We start from the raw sequence: 23,803 nt of genomic DNA, 5'->3' as shown, positions 1-23,803 counted from the left end.
CCTCCGGAAAGTTTCAATATTAATTATCGTAATTCTGTTAGAAAAGTAGTAGAGTTTGACTAGAGCTGATGTTCTTTCAACTATGTAAGCTGATAAACGCTACATTTCCATTTAGAAATGTTTCCTTTCTTTGATATTACAGGTGTGCAAGGCTTTCGGTGAGTTGGCATCCGAGAACCGTAGATGCAGTTTTCTCTTATCAAACCTCAACTTTATAACATTTCGAACAATTAAAAAACAAAACTGCTATTTAGTTGAATGTTGATAAGAGATACATTTTGCGAAATAATCAGTCAAATTAAAAATAGGGAGGATTTTCGAGAGGATTGTTCCGGTTTTTGAATCAAACAATCAAGAGAATTGTATGAATAAGTGAGTTTTTACATACAACTTTTTAGCACTAGAAGATTATAAATTTAAGGACAAAAAAAATATTTTGAAATTTTTCATGGGAACCAAATCCAAATTTTTATACCGCAGTGAAAAATCTGTGGAAAATTTTTTAGGTAATATTTCATTAATCGATTAGCTTAGTACATTTTCATAAAATTTTAATTTAAGAAGTGATTGGGCAATATTAGAATGGGAAAAACAAAAAATTTCCCTTGATGTTTTGGAAATGCAAGAAAATCCAAATTTTTTAACTAGATATTATTTTCGTTCATAAGTTCATTAACTGTAGGTACCTATGCCAGTTTACAAAATTTCATAAAATCCTGAACGATATTTTTTGGTATTCCATAAAATTTTTGATTGCAAGCTATTTTGCGAGCATGCAAGATTCTCACGATTCCCAACTCACTCAAACGGATGAATGTAAAAGAGGAAACAGCGAACTGTCAAATGCCGTGGTCAAAACAAAAGCAGAAAATGTCAAAAATTTTCTTCAAAACTCGTTCACGTCTTCTCCATGCTAGACGTGTAAACGCTGTGTTTCCACAAATTAATTAAATTCCTGCTTTGATTTATTGACGAATCGGACAGTATACGGTCGAAGTTTTTTCTTAGTGAAACTGATACCAGTTGTATTAGGTTTATTATACGTGCATGATGATAGTGAGATTGTGTCCGCGTAGATGTTTGTCATAGCAAATCGGTCGTGCTGTGACTAATAAATTGCGAAAGGTGAAGGTGAAGGGTGCTCTGGGTGCCTAACGAAAGTGTCTCGTTGTTATCAGTGAAAGAAACAACCCGTTTAGATGATTTTGCGGAATAATGGTGTCTATTTTAAAAAATCAATTGCTTAAGCATCTTTCAAGGTAAGAAATTGCTTCTATATTTGTTATACCTATAGATATGTAGCTAAAATCACTTCAGGATCATGTCGCAATTGTTTCATAGAATAATCGTGTCGAACAAACTAACCAGCTGGAAGCGTGTAATCTTATTTTAGGAAGCAGAGATTAGTCGATAAGCGCTCTGTTATCGTAAGATATGGGAAACCTAGTCAGGTATAGTGAAAAACGCTATTCAACGCAATGCAATTAAAATAACATTCATTTTTCAACCAAGACACGCATAAGAACCTGCACAATTTTAACTACAGAATTAAGAGCAATACTTCATTTGCAAAAGCTTGTTCATATTGTCTAACTTTTCGATTGAACTTCGACCGCAATCATAATTAAGAATGGTTGTCATACAAATTGCCGAAACTAATCGATGGCAAAAACGCGGCCATTGGCTGACTAGACGTGACAGTGAATGCTTTTCTAACTCTTTGTCCTTTATACGAACCTAAATAAAAGATAGTTCTTACCATTGAAGGAAGCGCGTGGAATAATAATTCGAGTCAGTTAAATGCAGCCGACGCTGCCGAATTCTCCTTACGTTTTTCTTGACCTCTAACACTAACTATGAAAGTAAAGTTTCCTTTTCCAAAGGCTCTATAGAAGTGCTATAGATCTTGTTTAATGAGAAGCGATAAGAGTTTAACCCCTTATAAGAGTTCAAGCTTAACTCATTTGATATCAAACGGGTTTTGAACTTACGACAGTTGGCTCTGTAACTAGAGATATACTCATACACGAACAAAATATTTTTCAGTAGGTCGTATACAGGCTAGGAGGCACACTATTTTCGCTTCGATTTCGCTCTTTTGATTATTGCACCTCAACCAAGCAGAATTTAAAAAAGTGGTGTATGGAGCACTTGTAGAAGTAGTAATTATCTACAATATTGTCGAAAAAAGCCAAGTTTTATCTTTTTTATTTACGGCGTTATGGGACTGGAATGCCGTAGCAGCCTCATAGCACCATAAATACAAAAGGTATAGAAATACATCTTTCAACAATATTGCAGATAATAACTAGTTCTACCTATGCCCCATACACCACTTTTTCTAATTCCGTTTAACTGAGGTGCAGTAATCGAAAGGGCAAAATCGAAGTTAAAAGAGCGTACCGAGCCTGGTCGTTCGCATGAAAAACTTTGCTTTTCTTCTCCCATGAGGTTTACACGGGAAGAGCAAAGTAAACAGTTTTATTCATGCAGCCTAATGTATCAAACCCGAACTCGATGGTGAAAACACAAACCCAGACTATCTGTAGTGAGCAGAATTCGTATTATAGACCTATCTGTGGTTAATCTTGATGAACTTTTTTTGTTATCAGATTATCTGGGCCTCAGTGGTATAATCGTACATGTTCTACTTCTTGGGATCGAACCAAACACTGATCAAACTAGTCACTACGGGAAGATGAATGCCGTTTCATGTAAAGAGGTGTGATCTTACCCTAATTTGTTCTAAGATTAGGGCAATGTCGTCGTTTATTTGCTTTGCTGCTCTTATCTGTTTCGACCACATCGCTTGCCGTTTTTAGCATTCTTACTTTTTGATACTTCATTCCTGCAGCTTAAACATTCTAAGCAAAGAAACTAGAACATCAAGCTTATCACTGCACAGTGGTAAATTCAATTCTCTGTTTGACTGTAGTTACTAGAGAGAACCTTACACTTCTTATTATGGAGTAAATGTGTTTTTGTGAAGAACAAACGTTGGAAAAACTGGAAAAAATGATATGCAAACTGTGAAAAATAATTAACTGTCCAGGTGGGACTGAACCCACAACTCTCAATCTCGCGTCGAGTGCGATACCATTACACCACCGGTCAGTTTATCAACAGGGAGCCTGCTATCAACTTTCTTTTCCCACTTCCAGTTCGTTCGATCAGTACTCACATGTTACCTTACACCTTACACTTACAACCTTACACTGTCCGAGAAAAATAGTATGAAAGATCCCAAAAACTAACCGTTTTGTTTTGATAGCTACGGTGTTACTTATCTCAGAACAATTAATAAGCATTTCATTATGAACAACTTTGCTGAAGACATCATCGCTTTAAATTTCATACTTTCTACTATCTAAGGATTTCCAAAGCCCAATTTAGGGTGTGTCTGTCTTTTCAATACTGAAGTGCAGGGACGATTCCTCCTCAGAATAAAAAAAGAGAAGAGAAAAAATCGCACTTTGCTCAGTCGTGAATTATTTTGCCCCGTTTTGTTTTAACTTTGCTCTTTTTTATTGACTGCGATTGATCAGCAACCTGCACATTGATGTTCTGGCTTCTACGCATTGAGGAGTGAACTGAGCAACAGAATGTTAATACACCCATGCTATGGGACACAAAAAAACTGTTTAGATTTCTCGCAGCGGCAACAGTGCAAAAAATCTTGCGAATGACGATAGTGGATGACAGATATGGCAACATTAGAATTCCCGTACCTACAGTTACTTTTTCGCTCAATGAGAAACTAAAGTTTGTTTATATTTCTCTTTATTCTTGGCCTGTTTCGCTTTGCGTGGATGGATTTCTCATTTGCGGCAGCAGTTCGGCTCATTGTATAGACTGAAGTTTTTGGAGCGTCTTAGTAGAATACGTAACCTGGAAGTTAAATAAAAAGAAAACTTATCCAATTTAATTCTACTATGTATATCTATGCTTGACAGATACGTATTGCGCCTACGACTTGCAGGCTTCCTCAGTGTCTATTTTCGAAAGTTCGAAAACAGACACTGAGGAAGCCTGCAAGTCGTAGGCGAAATACGTATCTGTCAAGAATAAATATACATAGTAGAATTAAATTGGATAAGCTTTCTTTTTATTTAATTTCCAGGTCATTGTATTGAACAAAAAAGGTGCACTTTTTGCATAATGAGTGAGGAAATGGCAAGCCTGCTGAAGTGCGTTTTAGTGAATACTGCCTTACATTGAGTTGCCGGTCAACTAGATATTGGTGACGCACTACCGGTCGCTGCTGTCTTGTCTTATCTTGTCCATTATTTTCGAATGAAATACACAAATAATATGAATTTTGTTTTCATTATTGTGAAGATAAAATATTTCTCAACCTGCAGTAACTTTTTTTTCGTGAATTTTAAGGGCCTTTGTGGAAATGACAATAATTTTTTTAGTCTAAAATCAAATATTTTGCAATGTATAGACAATGGAAATACCTTTACAATAATGCATAACAATCATGTCTTCAGCCAATAGAATACTCTACATTTCTTTCTTACAATATTTATTTATTTTTATAATATTTCATTTTATTTTTCCTACTTTGACTGACACAGGTCTTATTGAAGTAAATGGGAAAAGCCGATTTTAGTTGACTATAAAAGAGCCATTCTCAAATCAGCATAAAAAATCATTGTCTCATTGTCTTTTCACATAAACCTTTACATGATACATAATACATTTTACATACCGTGAAAGCAACAAAAATGTATGCATAAAATTAAGAGTTTTTATCTCAATTCGATGAAATTGATGAATATATCACCCAGTGCGCGGCGACTTAAACATGCGTGGCGACTTGTGCCTTCACGGTATGTAAAATGTATTATGTATCATGTAAAGGTTATACCGGCTCATGATTGAGTGCCAAGGACCGGGAGGCACTGCATACGTACAAAATACAGAAGGCTCTAAATCGTGATGAACGGCAAAATACGTTTGGAAAGTCATGGGTCCGGAAACTGTTCACCCAGATGACGCTGACGAATTCTCATTGTCTCATTATGGATGATGAGACTTACACCAACGCGGACTTCCGGCAGCTTCTGGTGCTACTGTACTATACCGCCCGGTACAAGTTTGATGTTCCGGAGGAAGTAAGGATGCAAAAAATTTCAAAGTTTGCCAAGAAATACATGATTTGGCAAGCAATATGCTCATGTGGCAAACGGAGTGCGCCGTTTCTGACTATCGGAACTGTAAACGGATAGATCTACCTCAAGGAGTGTCTATAGAAGCGTCTGCTTCTTCTGTTAAAGCAACACAAGCGCCCTACCATCTTGGCCGAATATAGCTTCATGCCACTATTCAAACGACGTCCTGGTCCGTGGTACGAAGCCAACGGGGTTACTTTCGTACCCAAGCACATGAACGCCCCTAAAGCACCAGAACTAAGGCCCATCGCAAAATACTGAGCTATTATAAAGCAGGCACTACGAAAGCATCCCAAGGAGCTCAAATCTGAGGAAGACATGATGAAAAAGTTGGTTTCTGTACAGAAGAAGTCGTAGCCAGATGTTGTACGGAGTCGAGTTAAGCGTAAGGTGCGAGCATACGGTTATGGTATTGAAGTTGAATGCAATAAATATGTCAAAAGCTTACTAATGAGTTATATTTTATTGTCTGAAAGTTTGAAAAGGATCGGTCAGTTAGGTTATTTTCTACAGCGTTTCTTCCATGGTGCGATTTGATGTGGGACACCCTTTATATGTGATCGGGATCGCACATATACTTCTACTAGATGATGATGAGAGTCAATATCCGTAGGGGCGTATTTTTGTTATGCTAGGAAAGAACCAGTCATCTATGAGAACGTGTCAATCTAGTTCCTATTGAACGTTGGGCAGGTGATCTCCAGGTGACTGTCTTTGCTAGGGAAAAAGACGCTTCGGATCACCAGGCCTCAAGAAGCTGCGAAGTTTATATCGTTGGCCGTTATCGTTTGTGTCATTGTGCAGACTATGGGGTCCTATCATCGGTCTATACATTCACCGCTATTCTATATTTCGAACGAATTGGTATTTCGAACGAAAGTTGTTTCGAACGAAATTTCCGCCAGCAAAATCAAATGGGCAAAACATTTCGTTCGAAACAAGTCGAACGAAATAAAGATTCGTTCGAAATACAGAATAGGGGTGATTGCTTCCCTGCCGACCTGGATGTTCGTATTTGCGATGACGATCTTGATGCCCCGTGACGGACAGCTATCATGCGTTGCTTCCAGCCACGTGTAGAACGCTTCCTTCTCATCATCGATTCAGTAATTAAAAAAAGGGCCTTTATCCTTAATAGAGACATTCTTGCATTGATCCCCTTCCAAAATATCTGTTTCTATCAGTTTTTGCCAAAAGAAGGGCATTTCATAGTTATTTTATATCATAGTTTTCTAGATATGAAGAGATGTGATCTTTTTTCGTCATAGATAAGCTATAGTTATAAAAAATCTGACGGCAGGGTTTCTGTTTACAGCTTTTGGTTGTTTCATTCTTGATGTTTTAGTCAAATAAACGGCATTTTGCCCAAATCGACTTAAAAGTGAGTTTACCTGGAATCCACTGGGTTAGATTCAATTTTTTCTCCAAAAGAAAGATATTTTTATATGCATTTCATTAGATACGTGTTTGTCCGCAGCACCTGTTTGTTTATTGTAGTTTTGGCTAAATTAAGATTATGTTAACCTCATTTTCGCGACGATAACTTCAGAAACTAATGACTTCCCCGTTGAGATGACTGTTTAATTCAGCGGGTTTCAGAGTCACTGATCAATACATCTTTGTACTCCAGGGCAGGGTGAAATGCCGTTCATTTGGCCAAAACTGCTAGAAACAAACGTGTGACGTGTGCAAGGACCACATCGTTGGAATCCCTGTAAAAATATATTTTGCCATCTAGAGATTGAATGTAGCATAGCGGCATTTGGAGATATTGCAATAAGGGACCTTGTTTTCGAAAAATTCCCCACTGTGAGTGGATTAGCATGGTCCAACTTTGACAACATTTTTGCTCTTTGCGTAAATGCACCTTATTATTTTTCAAACTATCGATTGAATCGAATACTTTTCAACGTTTCCCCTTATTTCACCTAATCGACCATGATCGGGCTATGCTAATTAAATATTTCTTCTAGTTTTTTGGTTTCTCTTCATAAAAAAGTTTATACATTGAAACTTAATTGAAAAGTGCTAGTCGAGTGTAACCAGTGTAACGGACGGAATGTTCAATGCACATTTTCACAGCACAGGTGAGCGGACATGGTGCAAATGCATTGTCAATATTTCTCACGCGCTCCAGTGCGGTGTCGGATTTCCGTTACAATAGTAGTGGCTGCATTAAGAGTACATAATGTGCATTAGACTGGATCAATAACATTTTTTTCTCAACACAAAATGATACCTGGTTCATTACGCCTTTAAAACAGCGTTGAATTTGAGAATATTTGGTAATAAAATTTATGTAGAATGTAGAATGGAAACCCTTTATGTTTTTCAATGCTAGAGATCAGACCTTATATATTTCTCGAGGCGTACTTGTCTGTTGTCTCATATATTGCGTTTTGTAGATAGAATCATGTTGTTGTTTAATGGAAAAACATATAAAATAATGGGTAGATGCATAGGCATAGGCATATACTTCATGATTCTTTTTTGCGCGTTGGAAAAACAACATTGTTAAAATCGATTTTATATATGAACTTTACTCAAGTATAATACAGTATAAATTTTTATAAAACAAGATAATAAAATCAGGTGAAAACATAGATCAATGATTTTAATCTTATGACATTATCTCTTTTGACAGATATACCAAAAATTTGTCACCCGACAAAGTGAATTTGAGCACATTTCGAGGCGAAGGAGAACTTTCCAACTTGCAGCTGGACGAGAATGTACTAACCGAGTTGTTGGAACTGCCGTCCTGGTTGCGTCTTACGTCTGCATGGTGCAATCATGTGTCGTTTCGAATATCGTGGACCAAGCTGAAAAGTACACCGATCACACTGGTGAGTAATTCGTTTTGTTCTAACGTAAGAAACTGAAATTATTAAGGGATATGCAGTACCCACCATTTCCATAATTCCATAATGAACCATGTAGTGTATTAAGTTTTGTGAAGCTTATTCTAATAGCGAAAATAAAATCAATTTTCGCTTTTTGCCTGCAGACGCTTGACGAAGTGAAAATAACGGTCGAAACATGCGAAATAGCCCGCAGCGGAACGCAAACGGCGGGGATTTCAAGTCTTGCCGTTCCGCAGGGGAAGTACAGCTTTATTCACAAGGTCGTCGATGGCATAACAGTGTTGGTGAATACGGTAAACGTGAACCTGATAAGTCCGGCGTTTACAGCTTCGGTTCAAATTTCCAAAATAAGAGTCGAATCACGCACACCCAAGTGGCTACTCGGTGATCTACGGGTAACTAGAATAAAGGATCCCGTCCGTGGACTGATACTGATATTTAAAGAGCTATCGTGGCAAACGATCCGTATCGAAGCTAGTTCAACGCAAGACAAAAGTCTAACTCCATTGCGGCTGCTCACAAATCAGGCACGTTGTAGAATAACAATCAAAAAGAAGCTATCCGACTGTAGCATACTAGCTAGTAGATTGGTTTTAATATTAGACGATTTGTTGTGGGTGTTGACTGACTCACAACTGAAAGCGGTTTTGCATTTTGTTGACTCACTTTCGGGGCTGATAAAGGCGTCCACTAACGTGGTCCAAAGGGTAAAAGCGCAGAGAAAGCTAGAAACACTTCCGGAATATCAAGCCCAGCTAGCTCAATCGTCCAAGGCACCAGATGCGCAGCAGCTAAATGCAGTCCAGCGGTTTTTCAACATCTACGATGTAAGGGAAACTTCGTACCATTTCTTCAGTCAACGAATTGATTTGCATCTTTGCGATGACGCTGGAGTTGGCCGTTCCAGCTATCCTAGTTTAAAAGACGGTGGAGCGCTGCAAATTTCTTTGCAAGGGTTTCAAATTGATTATTATCCATATCATTTAGCGAAAGCAGATCGCTCGCATTGGCCAAAGTAAGTTATCTAACCATAGTTTTATTGTTTAGTAATGTTGAATACCTCTTGTCAGATACAAAGAAGCAAGTGTTCCTCCGGCCTTGTGGCTAGAACAATCTTTAAATGCCTTCCGTGAAGCTATATTGAATCTAAGTCAACCGAATAGACCACCAACACATCCGAGTTTAGAGAGGTATCCACAGTGCCGTAGGTTGTGTCGTACCTGCCGACTTTTTTAATCAACTTATGTTGCAGGACCACTAACCTTGGCCAGCAACAGTCACATCTGCCAAGAAATCAGGCTACGAGTGGAGCACAAAGTAGTATTAACTCACCGAACATCTCCCAGTCAGCTGCCGCATCACCAATGAGGAAACATGTCCTAGATAATATATCCAAGCTGATGTGCGTATGTGTGATAATAAAGATTGAGGAATTCACCTTGTATCGAGTGACGACTTCGGGCAATAAACAAATGCCAAAGGAGTTCATTACCGGTAGGTTTTTGCTGTTATTATCAATCAATTTGAATATTATAAAAATATTTTTATGCAAATTATCACCCACCACGAAAAAATGTCTTTTTTGACTGATTGCTTTTTTCATTTGCACGCTATAAATCACATTATATTCAAAAGCACAATGCAAAAGGAGAAAAGGTATCAATTAAGCTGTTTTATAGATGAACTATTTCAGTAGCTTGTCATATGATATTTGTAAATGTTACCTTAATTTTTAATTTTGTAATCATATTCATCTTCATCTTCGTCATCATCGTCCTCATCATCGTCATCCTCATCATCATCATCATTATAGTTTTTATTTGTACAGGTAGAAATGAGACGAATTGTAAAAAAATAAATTAATTCCACTAAGCTTAAAATACTAGCACCCATAAAGAGTCCCAAAATTCCGCCAATCGAGACAACAATATCTAAATTTTCACGAACAATTTGCCTGCGATAACGTTGTGACGGTGCCGTTAGTAATTTGAACTGCACTGATCTATCCAATCGGTCGTCGACTACCGACTGTTTTCCGATGGCACGAATCTCATGCTCGGTGCAGGAGGGAAGGCACTGGCAAACTAAACCGTTCGTTCGCCATGGTTGCATAATTGTCGTTTGTGGAAACATAAAATCCTTATGATCCAAGCAGAATAAGCCCTCGTAGCCACATATCGGACTATTATCTTTATCTGAAACACACTAACGGTTAGTCAGCAAATTAAAGGAAAATTTATTTCTGTCTCCCACCATTGAGGATCATATTATGGTGACAGCAATTGCACGCGGCAATCTGCGCTTGTTTAAGACATTCTGTTACGCAAACACTGTAACTGTACTTGGGATAGAGGGTGTCGGTTTCTTCATCGGGAAAAACGCAGCGTCGTATTTCTGGATCTACCGTGCGAACCAGCGGGTCGTTAATCACATTTTGCATAGTGAAGAAAACTGTCTCGCTGTATCCTTCCGGGATTTGAGTGAATTGCAGTGTGGTCAGCAGCATGTGAGGTATGTCTTCCTCGTTCATAATATATGACTGTGATGCAACAGTTGGTTACCAAATTTAATTATAAATGTATGTACCGGTTACCTACCGAACTGGCTCTGGTGACGTTCAACCGCAATTCTCCTGTTGAATGTGTTCCACGTCCCACTTCCATGCTGAACCAGTGTTTTCCTCCTCTATTTTATATTACAAAAAAATGTGCATACGTAAGAAGAAAATTAATAATATGCATAACCGACAAATGTCTGCCTGTCGAATTCCAAATTAGCAAATAGACCGATGAAAATGAACTCGTACCTCGTACGCTTGTTAGTTTGCTGTTTCATAACAAACAAAGCATATGTGAGCTGACGAATAAAATTAATTGGGAATTGCATTTTTTATATCAGTTTCAAAAACTTAATAGAAACGAACTTCCAGATAAAATTCACTTACTTTTTGACTAGTTGCACCGAATTCATCAAATAGCACGTTCCCATCGATGTTTGCAGTGGCTTAAAATAACGACAGCAGTCGAAGGGCCGTTCGTTCCAAGTACAAGCCACGAACAGTTGGCTGCAGTTTGCCCGGACCTGGGCAGCAAACCTGTCATATCCGCTTTCCGGACACTTTATGCAATCGGTGCATTCCTTGTACGGGGCACAGTATGACATGATCGAACCATAATTGTATAGATTGTGAAAAATGATTCTCAGCATAAAATCTTCAACGTCGTAATTGTATTCCATATCTTCGTCGGTCTTTAAATTTTCAATTAGATTTTCTAAACTTTCGTACACCTGTTTGGCGTATCCTATCTCGCAAATCGCCACCGAAGGAAAGCTAACAACTTCTCGTACGTGAACATCTTCAACTACCAGACTGACAGCGTTTCTATGAAAATTTGCCAGGTAACTTTTCACAAGAAAGTACGATCCAGTCCAGGAAAGTAGTACACATCCCAGCCAGAATAAACGTTCGGTATAATGATATTTGCTGTTTGCAATATAGTTGAGCCCCGCCAAAGAGCAATTATTACAGTATTCTTCAAAAATTTTGAAACATATTTTAAATGTCTTTTTGAATTTCATTTTATCTCAACTGTTCAAATGTGAATTTAAGAGACAATTCAACTATTTTAATATATGTACTTGTCTGCGGCAAAATTACCTGCGTCATCAAATGGGTTTGCTATGAGGTATGTATGTGATTTCGAAACTGATAACTTAATTAATTATAAGTTTGCTTGCAAGCAAGTTGTACGATTTGTTGAAATGGCTCATTAATTATTCACTTGTGTTCTATCAGCTCTAAACATGCTTCTTTGAGGAGTAATCTCGGGTAGATTGTGGAAAATCGTATCACATAATGATTGGATGCAATTTTCCAGCGAAAATCACTGTTGATCCACATAAAAGTGCCGTTGTTCAGGACAACACGCTGCAGAAACAAGTTCTACAGGGAAAACACTATTTTACCCCAGAATGATTATAAATTACAGTTCACTTTAAGCACTGAAAATGCTCTATTAAAAACTTGTGTACATAAAAAGTATTCCAAAAGGATCATAATACTTGTAGTAGAATTAAATAGAACTTTTTTTATCTAACGTAAAAACTGTTTTACCCCATAAAAACACTTCCCTCTTATGAGCACGGTTATCGTAATCGACTATATAATTTACACCCCATAATTTTCAATTCTTGATGCACGAAGATAGTTACCGGTGAAATGTGTCACTGTAATTTTTTCTGATTTTACCCAATATGGTTTGAGTTTTATCTCGAGTCTGTACCATTAGAAAATTTACTGCTAGTTTGACAGCTGAGCTGATTGGTTGGATAGGCGGAAATAACCGGGCAAGCTGAGACGCATAAAATAGAATGTTTAAAATCAATCTTCGTTAATATTCTAAGTGCAATTCCATGAAAAAAAAGGATTCATCGAAACTCCAATTTTAATGAAATTTTGGGGATTTGTTTCTTGGCGCAAAATTTTTTGACTATTGTTTTATTTCGCGCAGGGTTTCCCCTCCTGAGTTGATGATGGGCATTTTTCAAAACTGTCATGTAAATTGGGTCGAAGGGTCCCAGATCGTCATATAATTATGCATGCGTTCGTAGTTAGTTGTCTCATGGGCGAAAATAATATTCAAAAAATTCGTGTTGTCCAATTTTACCACAAAACTCCAAGGGAAATTTTCCGCTTTACTCAAACATCAAACATTTTATTACAAAAATTTCTAATTTCTTAACCAAGCATCGTAGAAAAAAATATTTTCTAAAAGTTTTAAAAAACTTTGTTCTCCTAGAAATTTTCCAAAATATTGTTTTCTTGTTTCACGATTAATAGTTTTTCAATGATAAAACAATTCATATTGGTTTTTAGGGTTCTTGAGTTATAGTCGAATTATGGTCCATTACTTTGAATCGTTTCTGATTTCTAAGTTTTCTTGAAGTTCCACTTAACGATTTCCAAATATTTTTCAATTGGACGTAACTCTGGTGAGTTCGCATCCAGGATGCGAACTACCTGCTAAAACCTGAGAATGATGGATTTATAAGGGAATTTGAAATGACCTGCAAAAAACATGAAATTTTGAACAAAATTAGAAAAATTTTCAAATGTTTTTAACACAGATTTAACCACATGTACAGTTTGTTAAATTCGTTCATACGAGAATTAAAAACTCCTTGGATGGACTATAACCACCATGGCTTTGAGTCATTCCGAAATCGATAAAGAAGTACGGCGCCCGATTGATAGATTGGGTCATCGATAATTAGCTCCGTGATTTGCGAATTGTCGAATGTTTTGTATAAAAAAACTTTTGTACGTATCTAGTATTCTGCAAGCGAAGTTTTGCCATAAAAATTTTCCTCTAATCAGTGGCTGGAATATGTAGCTTAATGCGTAATTGAGGTCACCCCCACAGTTAGAAAATTTGCTTGTGGTACGGGATTAAACAACTCCAGCATGTAAGTCATTCCATGGTCGTTCTTGTTTAAAGATTTCTGAAACTTATGTAGAAAAAATCGGGCTGTGTTCTGCTTCTTACAGTCATCTCACCTCATTTCAATCACGGGCAGTCTTACCTTCATCTTTGTTCATCTTACAGTCCCCATCACCTAGGTGACTTTCAGAAAAGTATATTTTGCCAAATTGTCGTGAGGTGGCTGGGTGACTGTGAGAGTAAACAAAACATTTTCCTCGCATCCTCAATGGTTCTACTTAAACGCTTAAAAATTGTACAATATGAGTAAGCAGAATATATTATTTTATTTAATAAAACAGAAAAATGAAACCGGACTAAATTTGAAATTCATTTAATGTTTTTCTGGAAAAATTATATTGTAATAAGAAAATAAGAATTTTGTTAAACATGCCTCGAAACAGGAAGCGAGATCTGGCCAAAGCAGCACAAACTGTGTTTCTTAAAAACTGGCAGCTAGTGATTTTTGCTTCGAAAGCCGATTTTGGAAATCGTTTAGGTGAACAAATATTCATCCACTCATCCCTCTATAAATCATTTCGGCTCATCCTGTATCCTGAAGAATTTGTTTCGCACTGAAGGACTAGATTTTCTGTTCTTATTTTCAGGCGATCGGGATCGATATAAGTTACCTCCGGAAATGCCTTCGCTCCATGCTGAGTTCACCTATTTCTACTACCCCGGCGATTTCGTGTTTCCATGTAATTTCGACTATCCTAGTTATCGCTTTTCACTATTTGCTAACTGTATTTTATGCATTCCAGTGCCTCCATCCAAAGCGTTTGTCCATATCAATCCGGTACAGATTAGTTTCGATCTCGACAGCTGTTTGTGGTTTAGTTCTTTTGTGCTTAATTTGCACGAGAGTTTGCTTAGAACAACAAATGTGGCTAGCAGTTTGAATTCTCCATCCACACCATCGTCCGGGAGTCATTCGGAACCGCAACCCAATCTGATGTATATGGACGTGAAGGTTGAGGTCATAATGCCTAGGATCGTGTTCGAAGCCAGTGCGAACGCACCGCAACAGCGAGATCGGCCGAGAACGATGGTTGCACAAGTTACGCGATTAACTCTGACTAACATTCGCGAGATGGGGTCTTCTCGAGCCGATTTAGCTCAGGCTGTTTCATCCCTACAAGAAGGCAGTCTGGTGTTTGGTTCCGGTTTTCCCTCTATGCCGGGAGATTTGTGCATTGTGACAGACAGAATATTGTCACATATAGCAGCAAAGGATGTTATCGCTCCTGACCCGATGATGCAAGGGACGCAGTCTGCGTTTAGCCACTTGACACGTTATGCAATGTGGTCTGAGCCACGTGATGTATGGTGCATTAAGTTGGATCCTGTTTGGGTCGATTTTTATGGAGCAAGATCTGTGGGAGCGAATCGGGCGATCCCATTTGTTGATGCTGTTCCGGTGACGATTTGGTTGCATGGTCGATCGGATTTCGATTTATTCGCTGAAGAGTTTGATAGCGAGCAATGGCAATATAGCGGTGTCAATGAGACCAACTGTAAGAGGTACAGCAATATATCGGACTCAACCAAGTCCAGCGAGAGTCTAGTGCTTTCAGTTAGCAACCTCATGCAATCACAAGATTTAGATCCACTGAGTAGAAATTTACATGGGAATAGTACTGAAGAAATCGCCTTGAAGCGACACTCGAAAGGTCATATGCCGCTTATTGGTGATAATGTAAAGAAGAAATCAGCTGAAGTTAACTATCGATCGGCAATTCCCTGTCCTCCTGTAGATAGTGAAGCAGACAAGACCGCATCGGCCGATCTGCACGTGATAGCTCATGTTTCCAATTTAGTTAGCGTTCAAATTGATCACTATCAATATTTGTTCCTGTTACGTTTGGCCGAAGAATTGACCGAGTTGGCAACGTTCTTATCACTGGACTCGAAACGGATTCTTCAAGCGGTTAGTTGAAGCGTAACTTAGGTGCTTGATTTTATCGTAATTACAATGTATTCTACAGGCAAACGTGGAAAAGTCCATCATCGTTGGCTGTGTTATACCGCAGGTAGAAATATCACTTGTGATGCCTTCGCAAACACCTGGCAAGGAATCGAGCGGTGGTGACGGCGAGAGTGTTCTGCCAGACTCTGCAAGTTTAGGTGATAATTTGCTTACTACGCCGCTTGTAATGGTGCATGGAAAGACTTTCATTTTTGTTCTATTCAGGTTCGGGCTGGCCCAACTCGATGGATCAAACCAGGAATTCGAATATTTTTAGCAGTACTGAATGTCCTTCGCCTGTTGCTGTGGAAGTTCCGGTTGAAATCGAACACCATCCTGTGCCCAATACTCATGGGTAAGTTAAAATGTTACCCATTTTAGGATGTGCGCTGTTGAAACTTTTGGTTTTCAGTCACAATGTTCAAATTCGAAGTGCTCCCACAACATCCTCTTCATCTGGAGTGGCGTCCGTTGAAAACCGTTCCTCATCACCGGTAGCGGAACTACAGATGGCCGCCCCGGAAGTGATCAAAACTCGCAACTACTCGACTACAGATTCGTCTTCATTTTCGAAAGAAATTCATTCTGGGTACGCCTCGATGAAGAAAGGCTTTTCCCAGTTTATGACATCCATAGATTCTAAGTTAAAAACGAACACGCCCGAAGATGTTAGCGATACGCTGTCAGTTCAGTCGGATATAAGTTCCGATCTCGAGAACTATTTACCTATGCTTGGAGATTCGGAGAAAACAGCAGACTGCATGGATGTGATGTTTAAGCTTAATCCCTTTAACAGCGACAGCACCATTAAGGTTGCCCCTATTGAAGTTGCTAGCGAGGTATGCGAGGATCCCTATTTAACGAATATGTCCTCACCGTCTGAACCGTCCGAAGCTAGTAGTTTGCGAAGGCGAGATTTGGTTTCCATGGTTACGTTTAGGTATTGTGCTGATTATATAGAGCAATTGTTTGCAATTTGCTTATTTCCTGCTTAATGTTTACAGGTTAACAACAGTAGAAGTGATTCGTCAAAACATTGGCAACATATCGGCAATCAGACTGCAGGTTTCGGCCGTTAGCTGTGACGAATGCGGAGCAATACCGTGGGATGAGTTTCAGGTTCGTATTCATGTCTTTGTTTTACGATTTTGTTTTATTTTGTTTTGTCATTTTATCATTTTGTGCGCTTTTTTTATTTTCATCTATTTTTGAACCATCTCAATGTGATTCGCTTCGAGGCTTGATTAGAAGAGTTGAGAAGCACTTTATTATATGAACAATTTGAACATCATCGGCGATCTGGTGCAATCATTTCACGATACAGAAACCGACTTTGGTATTGTTTCATAACTTACACCAAATTGGCTGCTGAGAGATGCGCTGAATGAAGCACGCAACTTTGCATTGCGGGATTAACGAGAATTAAATAATTGTCTTGAGTTTTATTCATCCATGTAAATAATCCTGGTACAATTTGCTATTCTTTTTGTCGAATATTATAGTCAAACTGTAGTCAATGCTTCCTGTAGTGACATGACAAAGGAAATTTTGTGAAGTGAGACCATCTAGCAATAGTTTCCGAAGCTTTTTTCTTCCATAACTTGTTCAGAAAACAATTGTTACAGCATATCATTACCCGGAAGTTCTCATATTTCGGAAATTTCATCTATTAGAGAATACAGTCGTTTCTTAGGTGACCTAGCCGTCCTAAGACTGCCATGCCTAAGTGGCACGCATTCCGTGTTCTGCTTCGGTTCTCTTGATAAGTTCTGATTGAGTATGCTGTAAAGACAGTTTCGGTATTCGAGTTACGTTTGTTCTGTGCTATTGGTTTTGATTGTCAAAAACTTAAATTCAACAACAACAAAATTTCTTTAGTAACATGTTACTATAGGTAATGGCATGACATTTTTTTCGCTTACCGTAATGAGCAAAAAAGATTTGACTGTAAATATAAACGTAGTGTCAGAATCATATTTCATATAATTAAAAAAAAAACTTCGCTCCATGACCGATCAGGCATGCCTTATGCTTATATAAATCTCGGTAAAACTTTTCATTTCAATCAACATATTTTTTTCATTTTTTCTTAGCATTACTATACAAATATATATTATATGATAATAATCTTTTCACATCAAAGTGTTAATGTGTTGCAAACTTGTTTTATTCCTTTTTTGCATGCTCTCTATCTTCTACTTAAATTTAACATTTTAAAATTATTCCTTATAAACAAACCAAAACAATATCTGTAACGGCTACAACTGAACGTCTATACTCATCGGCTAAACTTCACCAAACAAAACTATTCAAACATTGACCACCCGATAAAACACTACCGAATGACCGAATCGTTTTGTACTTGTACGTGTCGTGTCTATATATATTATCCTTCATGTAAATGTCGTTTAACTGGTTCCTGATAAACTGTCATCGTTGGAATACAACATTCGAAAAAATATCTGCCGTTTGATTTGGGGACTGCCCGCGTGTTCATAAACGGGTCCGTAAATGGAATACACATTTAAAAATGTTGTTTAAAAACACACATATTTCGACTTCCTGTTTATTACCTTGCGTAACTATCTAACACAGAATGGCCAGCAAAAAACAAAGGTATTTATTTTTTTGATTATATTTCTGTGATACTATTTTGCAATAATTATGAGTGATTAATATGTAAGCTTCTGAAAGCGATGTTAGATATAGAAATTAAACATACAATATTTCTAGATAATTGAAATATAGATTAAAAAGTTTTGGTCCTTTTGTTCATTGTTGTGCATATATCTAGCATCGTTCAAAAGAATGGAAAGAGAAGTAATCTGTGGCTATTGTTGTTATGTTAAACGTTTTCTGTTGATCCTTGGATTTGTTTGATTTTTGGGGAATAAGGTTGTATGTATATACGAAGTCTTCTGTACTGTATTGTACATATATATTTGCTGTCTAAATACAGAACAATATAGTTGTGTTACTGTTTATTCAATATCGCCGCAGGGTTAAAAAAATATTATGAAAGACGTTTAATGTCGGTTGATTGGCGTTGAGCCATAAAAGTGTCTTCCGCTATTACTTTGGAAATTTTCCTGCTAGGTAGTTAGGAACATCATCCATAATATTGTTATGAATTCTGTTGCTGAAATTGAAAATCACAGAAATAGGGTTACACAACTTGTAAATCTTTAAACGTGACGAAGGTGCTCCTGATTGTTAACTTGCACACAGTACAAAGCGCCTCCATAGAATATAATCTAGAGGAGCTAACGTATGCATTAAAAATAGACTAACTTCCGAAGGCGCTGAAAAAAAACTATAAAAGATAACTTAATTGAACAAATCTTCCTTAAATGTTACCTTTATTGAGTTTTCTACAAAAATGCTTTGACGCCCTGCCGGTCGGCATTGAGCGGAACCCTAGCCATAGCCGATGAGAGCTGGATATCGGTATGTTCCACAAAACACCGGCCTTAGCGATTTGCTGCTGATCCATGATCCTCCGTTTGAGGATCCCTATAAAATTTTCCATCCGTTACAGCTGGAGAACGTAAGAAGGCCTTGACGATCTACGGTACAACGTTCATCTTCAGTCGGTCTATCTTCCCCAGTGATCTCTTGATATAACGGGTCCGAGACCAGGTTCGACAAAACGACTACATCATTCTTCGCGTGATATTTGTAGATGAAGTTCAAAATTGAAGCCAGCAATCGTTGCCGTCCAGCGACAAGTTGGTCTCGGTGTTTTATCAGCACTTTCAGTTGCTTCTTTTAGGCGATTGTCTGTTGCTCAGACATAGCCGACCTCAACGGACGCTTCCGCATAAAAATATCCGTTTTGGCCAGGTACTTCTTCACTGTTTGGCCGCTTGCTCAGACCTCCCGGCCCAAGGCACGGCAACATGAAGCCATGTTGGTTTTACTTCTGCAGATTCTGATGCACTTTACGACCGAAACCACGCTCCCTTTCGAAGCTCTTGCCTTTCTTCAGAAGGGAGAGGATGTTGTAAATACCGAATCGGTTACATCCGTTGTACACGAAGTGCCAATCGATGTCCTACTTCTTCGCTCGGGGTACGAACAAAGCATCGAGCGTACTTGCTAGACTGTTTCCGCCATGGCCTTCTCATCAATGTTGATGTGCCTTCTAATTACTTTTCATATTATTGATCTTTGGAGAAAATGACACCAAAACTATTTGCGTTGTTTCATTTAAAGCTTGAATTACGTTTAGTCGTTTTTATATGCTATGCTTTGAAACGAAACTGCACCATTCCCTGATTTTTTTTATCTCAAAACGATAAACGAGGACATTCAGAAAAAGTACAATTTTAAATAAAAAGATTAATTACTGATTTTTTTTTTGTTCTAATCAGTACCAAGAGCCAACATGTACATATAAACTCAACCTAAAACACTTGCCACAATTCTAGCACTCACTGCATGAAAGTCAAAGTAAAAAAAACCTACTCTAAGTCTCCAGCACAGTCTAAATGTTTTGTGTTAGATTTACAATATAAAGACAAAGATCAAATATAAGTACCGTTAATGTTACTTGCGTAAGCTCCACTTCCTATAATTGGTATATGATTCATGAATCTCAAATTACACAATTTTGTAAACGGTATTTTTTCCTAAATTTATTTATTGCTTTAAAAGTCTTCGCGGGTAAAAGATTTTGGCTGGAACAATTCTATAATATCCTCTTATGTTTCACTTCGTTTCCGAATGCTCTTGCTTATTTGGTAATGAATTTATCTCCATCGGATCGACGAATGTTTTTGCCGTATATTGATATAACGTTTTCGATAATTTTATATTGTATCGAACAAAATACGTACCTTACAAACCTTCTTTAGCCAAAATAAAAAAAACCTAACCAATAAAACCATTAACAAACCCAATCAAACGATCGATGTTACATAGACGAAGTTCGGAGCTAGATGTAGAGCATGGAACATTGCACCACACAATCCGGAAGCACCCCCTTGTATTGCAGTTAGGTTAGAGGAAGAGCTGACACTACCGGCCGATTCACTAAATATTACCGATAAGAAGTCTATACAGAGGTAATTTGTTTTCTTTGCGTTCCACAATTTAAAAGTTGATCGATTCATAAAAGCTTTTCTCACTACTTTACGACCAGCTGGTTTCAACGCAAATTAAATGTCGAAGTGAAAAACCTCAATCTTCAACTCTCAATGAGCACCGTTATTGGCCTTGGCGATTTGGCCGAGGATGAAGTCATCCCGACGCCCATTCCGATGGAAGTAATATTGCAAAATGTGAAGGTCAATCTAATCGAGGATCGTCCTCCCGTAAACATAACCTCACCGGGAACACTGCCGGTCAATCTATCGATCGGGCGCATGTATATTACGCGAGATGCTGCTGGAGTCTTTTACCTACAGCCCCTGGAAAGTCAAGATGAAGGAGCAGGCGATTCACAGAAACCGGCACCGAAAAAGGATCGCGATCGAGAGGTACTGTCTTTGCAATTGGTGATGCACCAGCTCAAGAAGGACAACGATAATCTACGCAAGCAGTTGACAAGCAGCGAGAAAGAGGCTGAGATGAATAAGTAAGTGATGCCGATTTGCATGTAGGTAACTATATCAGAATCCGGCTTATTAAAATACTTGCTTTTAGATTGAAAGCCCGTCAGGAATTTGAAACTCTTCAATCGTACTTGAATGACGCACAGGACGATGTGAGAACGTTGATGGATGAGAAGCGCACCTTAATGGACACAATACGCTCGCTTCAGGATCAGCTGACGACATTGAGTGATGTACACATGAACGCTACAGACGGCAAAAGATAGCACAACTGTATGGACTGCATACAGTGCTGTGGCGAGAACCCTTTCTAATGGTAAAGTCAATTGAAAGGGTGGTCATAGAGAATTCATGTTATCGGTGTCGGGTTATCGGAAAAGCTATTCAATCTAAAAGATTTTTGTTCCTGTGCATGCTTTTAGTGAAAAAAGTTCTTGTTTGATTTCGGGTTCGAATTTTTCTATTTTCAAAAATGACTGAAGTTTCCTCAGAGTCAAAATATCCTCTACAAAATGTAAACACACTTGTAACCGTTTGAAATTGCAGTTAATCAGAAGTACCGACAAACATAAAGTGAACAGATCACCCACCGTTAGCCTGTATGAGTAAGCAGTCAGTTAGCAAATACAACAACAGCGAGCAAAGTGTTAATATTCAATGAGAATCACTCCGCTCGTGATTGTGGTCTCAATAAAACCATCTGAGAAATCCACCAAATTTACACTTTTTATTCGTTATGTGTATTTGAACGTGTTTGATTTTAAACAACTACGCCACCCGGTTTCTTCTGGCGTCGCTGGATAAAGAATATGGATGTTACCACTGTAAATATTCACAGTTTCGTTTCTGTATACGTTTTGTGAGCAGCAAAATAAAGCATATTAATATTACTTTATGGCCACAAATTTTCAAAGTACTTTTTAAAGGTTTACACTAAGTAAAATCTGTACTTTTTCAAATATTTTTTTTCTTGACATTCCTTCCTCGTAAATTTTCTAAAAACGCACTGAGCCGTTAGACTACGATAGACGATAACAGCATCATCATCTTTACTATGGTGAATCAATTCCTTTTTATACATTGCAGTAGTCGATAGTCATTTCTTGTGATATTAAATTTAATTATTTTCGCTGAATGAACTTACGGATGTATCGTTACCAATAGGTAAAAAATATTGTCCAAATTGGAGCTGCAGCTAGCAGTGGTTGAAAAAATACGATAGGTTGTTATGAATGACAGCGAGGTTTGTTTCACTTATAAGACTTTCGAATTGTTTTAAAGCTAGCTTTGCTTTAGTTTAAAATTTCTGTGTCTACTTGGTGCTTATTGAACTAAAAACAAAGATAGACTCAATAAATGTGAATTGGTACAGAATGTATTCTTGCAGATCGTTATAAAAGTAGCACTGACTTCCTGACGATCAGGTAAAATATGAAACTTTGTAGTTAGCTTTGTATTAATTGTATTTTAAAATATATGAAAAACGCCGTACGTCTGGTGATTAAGTTTACCTATTCAAAAAAAATATAAAAGGGGTTACGTTAATTAGGATTTATGTCGAGCTAATAATGGAATACATAATAAAGTCAATAAAAAGGTCTACGTTTAACGGATGTTGAAAAAGATTTATCAGATTCATATATTTACCATTACTATCATTGAAACGATGTCAAATAAAAACGTTTGTCCTTGATGGGTGAAAAAAGGATTATTAATGCTTTTTAAATATCACAACACAACCTCTGCCTTGCATTAATCGAATTATGCTCTTTCATTTTCGTCAGTAACTTAAACGTATTTCGAGTCCTCCTCCAGCTTTTTTCCTTGTACGCAATTGACTCAGCAAAGTAAGTTTTCTATCTGTATCCCTATCTGCGAAAGGGATCAGTTAAATCAATGCGTTTCGCGTCCAACCTCGTCCAACAAAAAAAAGTGGAAGGTTGCATCAGAGACCCTACCGCCTGTTAACGTAGGACTGCGCAAAGCTGTTATTTATACATATAATTTTACTACGTTCTTAGGGTGCACTCACCTTTTCGTGTCACGATCATTCTTGTTTTCGCAGCATGCCACCCTATTAAAGTAAGACGTAGTCCTACGTCAAAAAAAGGTTTTTAGAAGTGACTCTCATTTTTACCGGAATGAATAATGGTTCTACTAGCTGGGTGTGCGATCTTCACCGCCCACGTATCGCATCACACACTAATCACCACCAATTTTCCTTACTAGTGTTTTTTGCCAAATGAGTAACATTAAGTATTAACTAATTTAAAGTTTTGACTGCAGAAACAGTTTTTGTCAGGATTTCTTTTAGTAAATCCTCACCAGGATTATTTTTTGACTACACACACATAATATTTACTATCCTTGACATCCTTAATCTGCATCACCCAGGAAGTACACTGGTTGTTAAACTGGCTGCTAAGCTCAGAGTGAAGAATTCAGATGTGTAGTCAGAAATCCAAATTGAATTTTTTTTAGTAATATGATCATTTTATACGATGAATTAAGCTTATACCTTTAATGTCGAAAAAACAAAACTAATGTAAAACCTTGAAAAACCCTATAAAGTGGCTTGTGTTTAAATACCGTGCTGCATCAATATCCGGACACTTATTATCAGGTCACATTTAAGCACATCACATCAGGCCACATTTAAATTAAAGCAAAACGCGCAGAACTCGGAATTGTGTGGTAAAGAGTCGATGGGAACTCCATAATTATCCCAGCTTTATCAAAACTTCTTTACAACGGAAAG

General features: G+C 37.8%; 1 protein-coding gene across 1 annotated transcript; it reads left to right on the top strand.

The window, feature by feature from the left end:
- Positions 1-913: 913 nt before the first annotated feature.
- Positions 914-22,738, top strand: LOC128744526 (bridge-like lipid transfer protein family member 3A). The gene is given in 15 exon segments (XM_053841598.1): positions 914-1,259; positions 7,822-8,023; positions 8,185-9,056; positions 9,112-9,231; positions 9,294-9,535; positions 14,130-14,222; positions 14,286-15,451; positions 15,510-15,648; positions 15,716-15,845; positions 15,903-16,430; positions 16,495-16,609; positions 18,086-18,106; positions 20,414-20,556; positions 20,634-21,068; positions 21,137-22,738. Coding segments are annotated over 15 exon segments (4,473 nt in total). The 5' UTR covers positions 914-1,215; the 3' UTR covers positions 21,360-22,738.
- Positions 22,739-23,803: the final 1,065 nt, after the last annotated feature.

Source organism: Sabethes cyaneus, chromosome 3 (assembly GCF_943734655.1).
Source record: "Sabethes cyaneus chromosome 3, idSabCyanKW18_F2, whole genome shotgun sequence".
NCBI lineage: Eukaryota > Metazoa > Arthropoda > Insecta > Diptera > Culicidae > Sabethes > Sabethes cyaneus.
The sequence above is the reverse complement of the archived record's forward strand: the minus strand, read 5'-3'. Positions and strand labels throughout refer to the sequence as shown.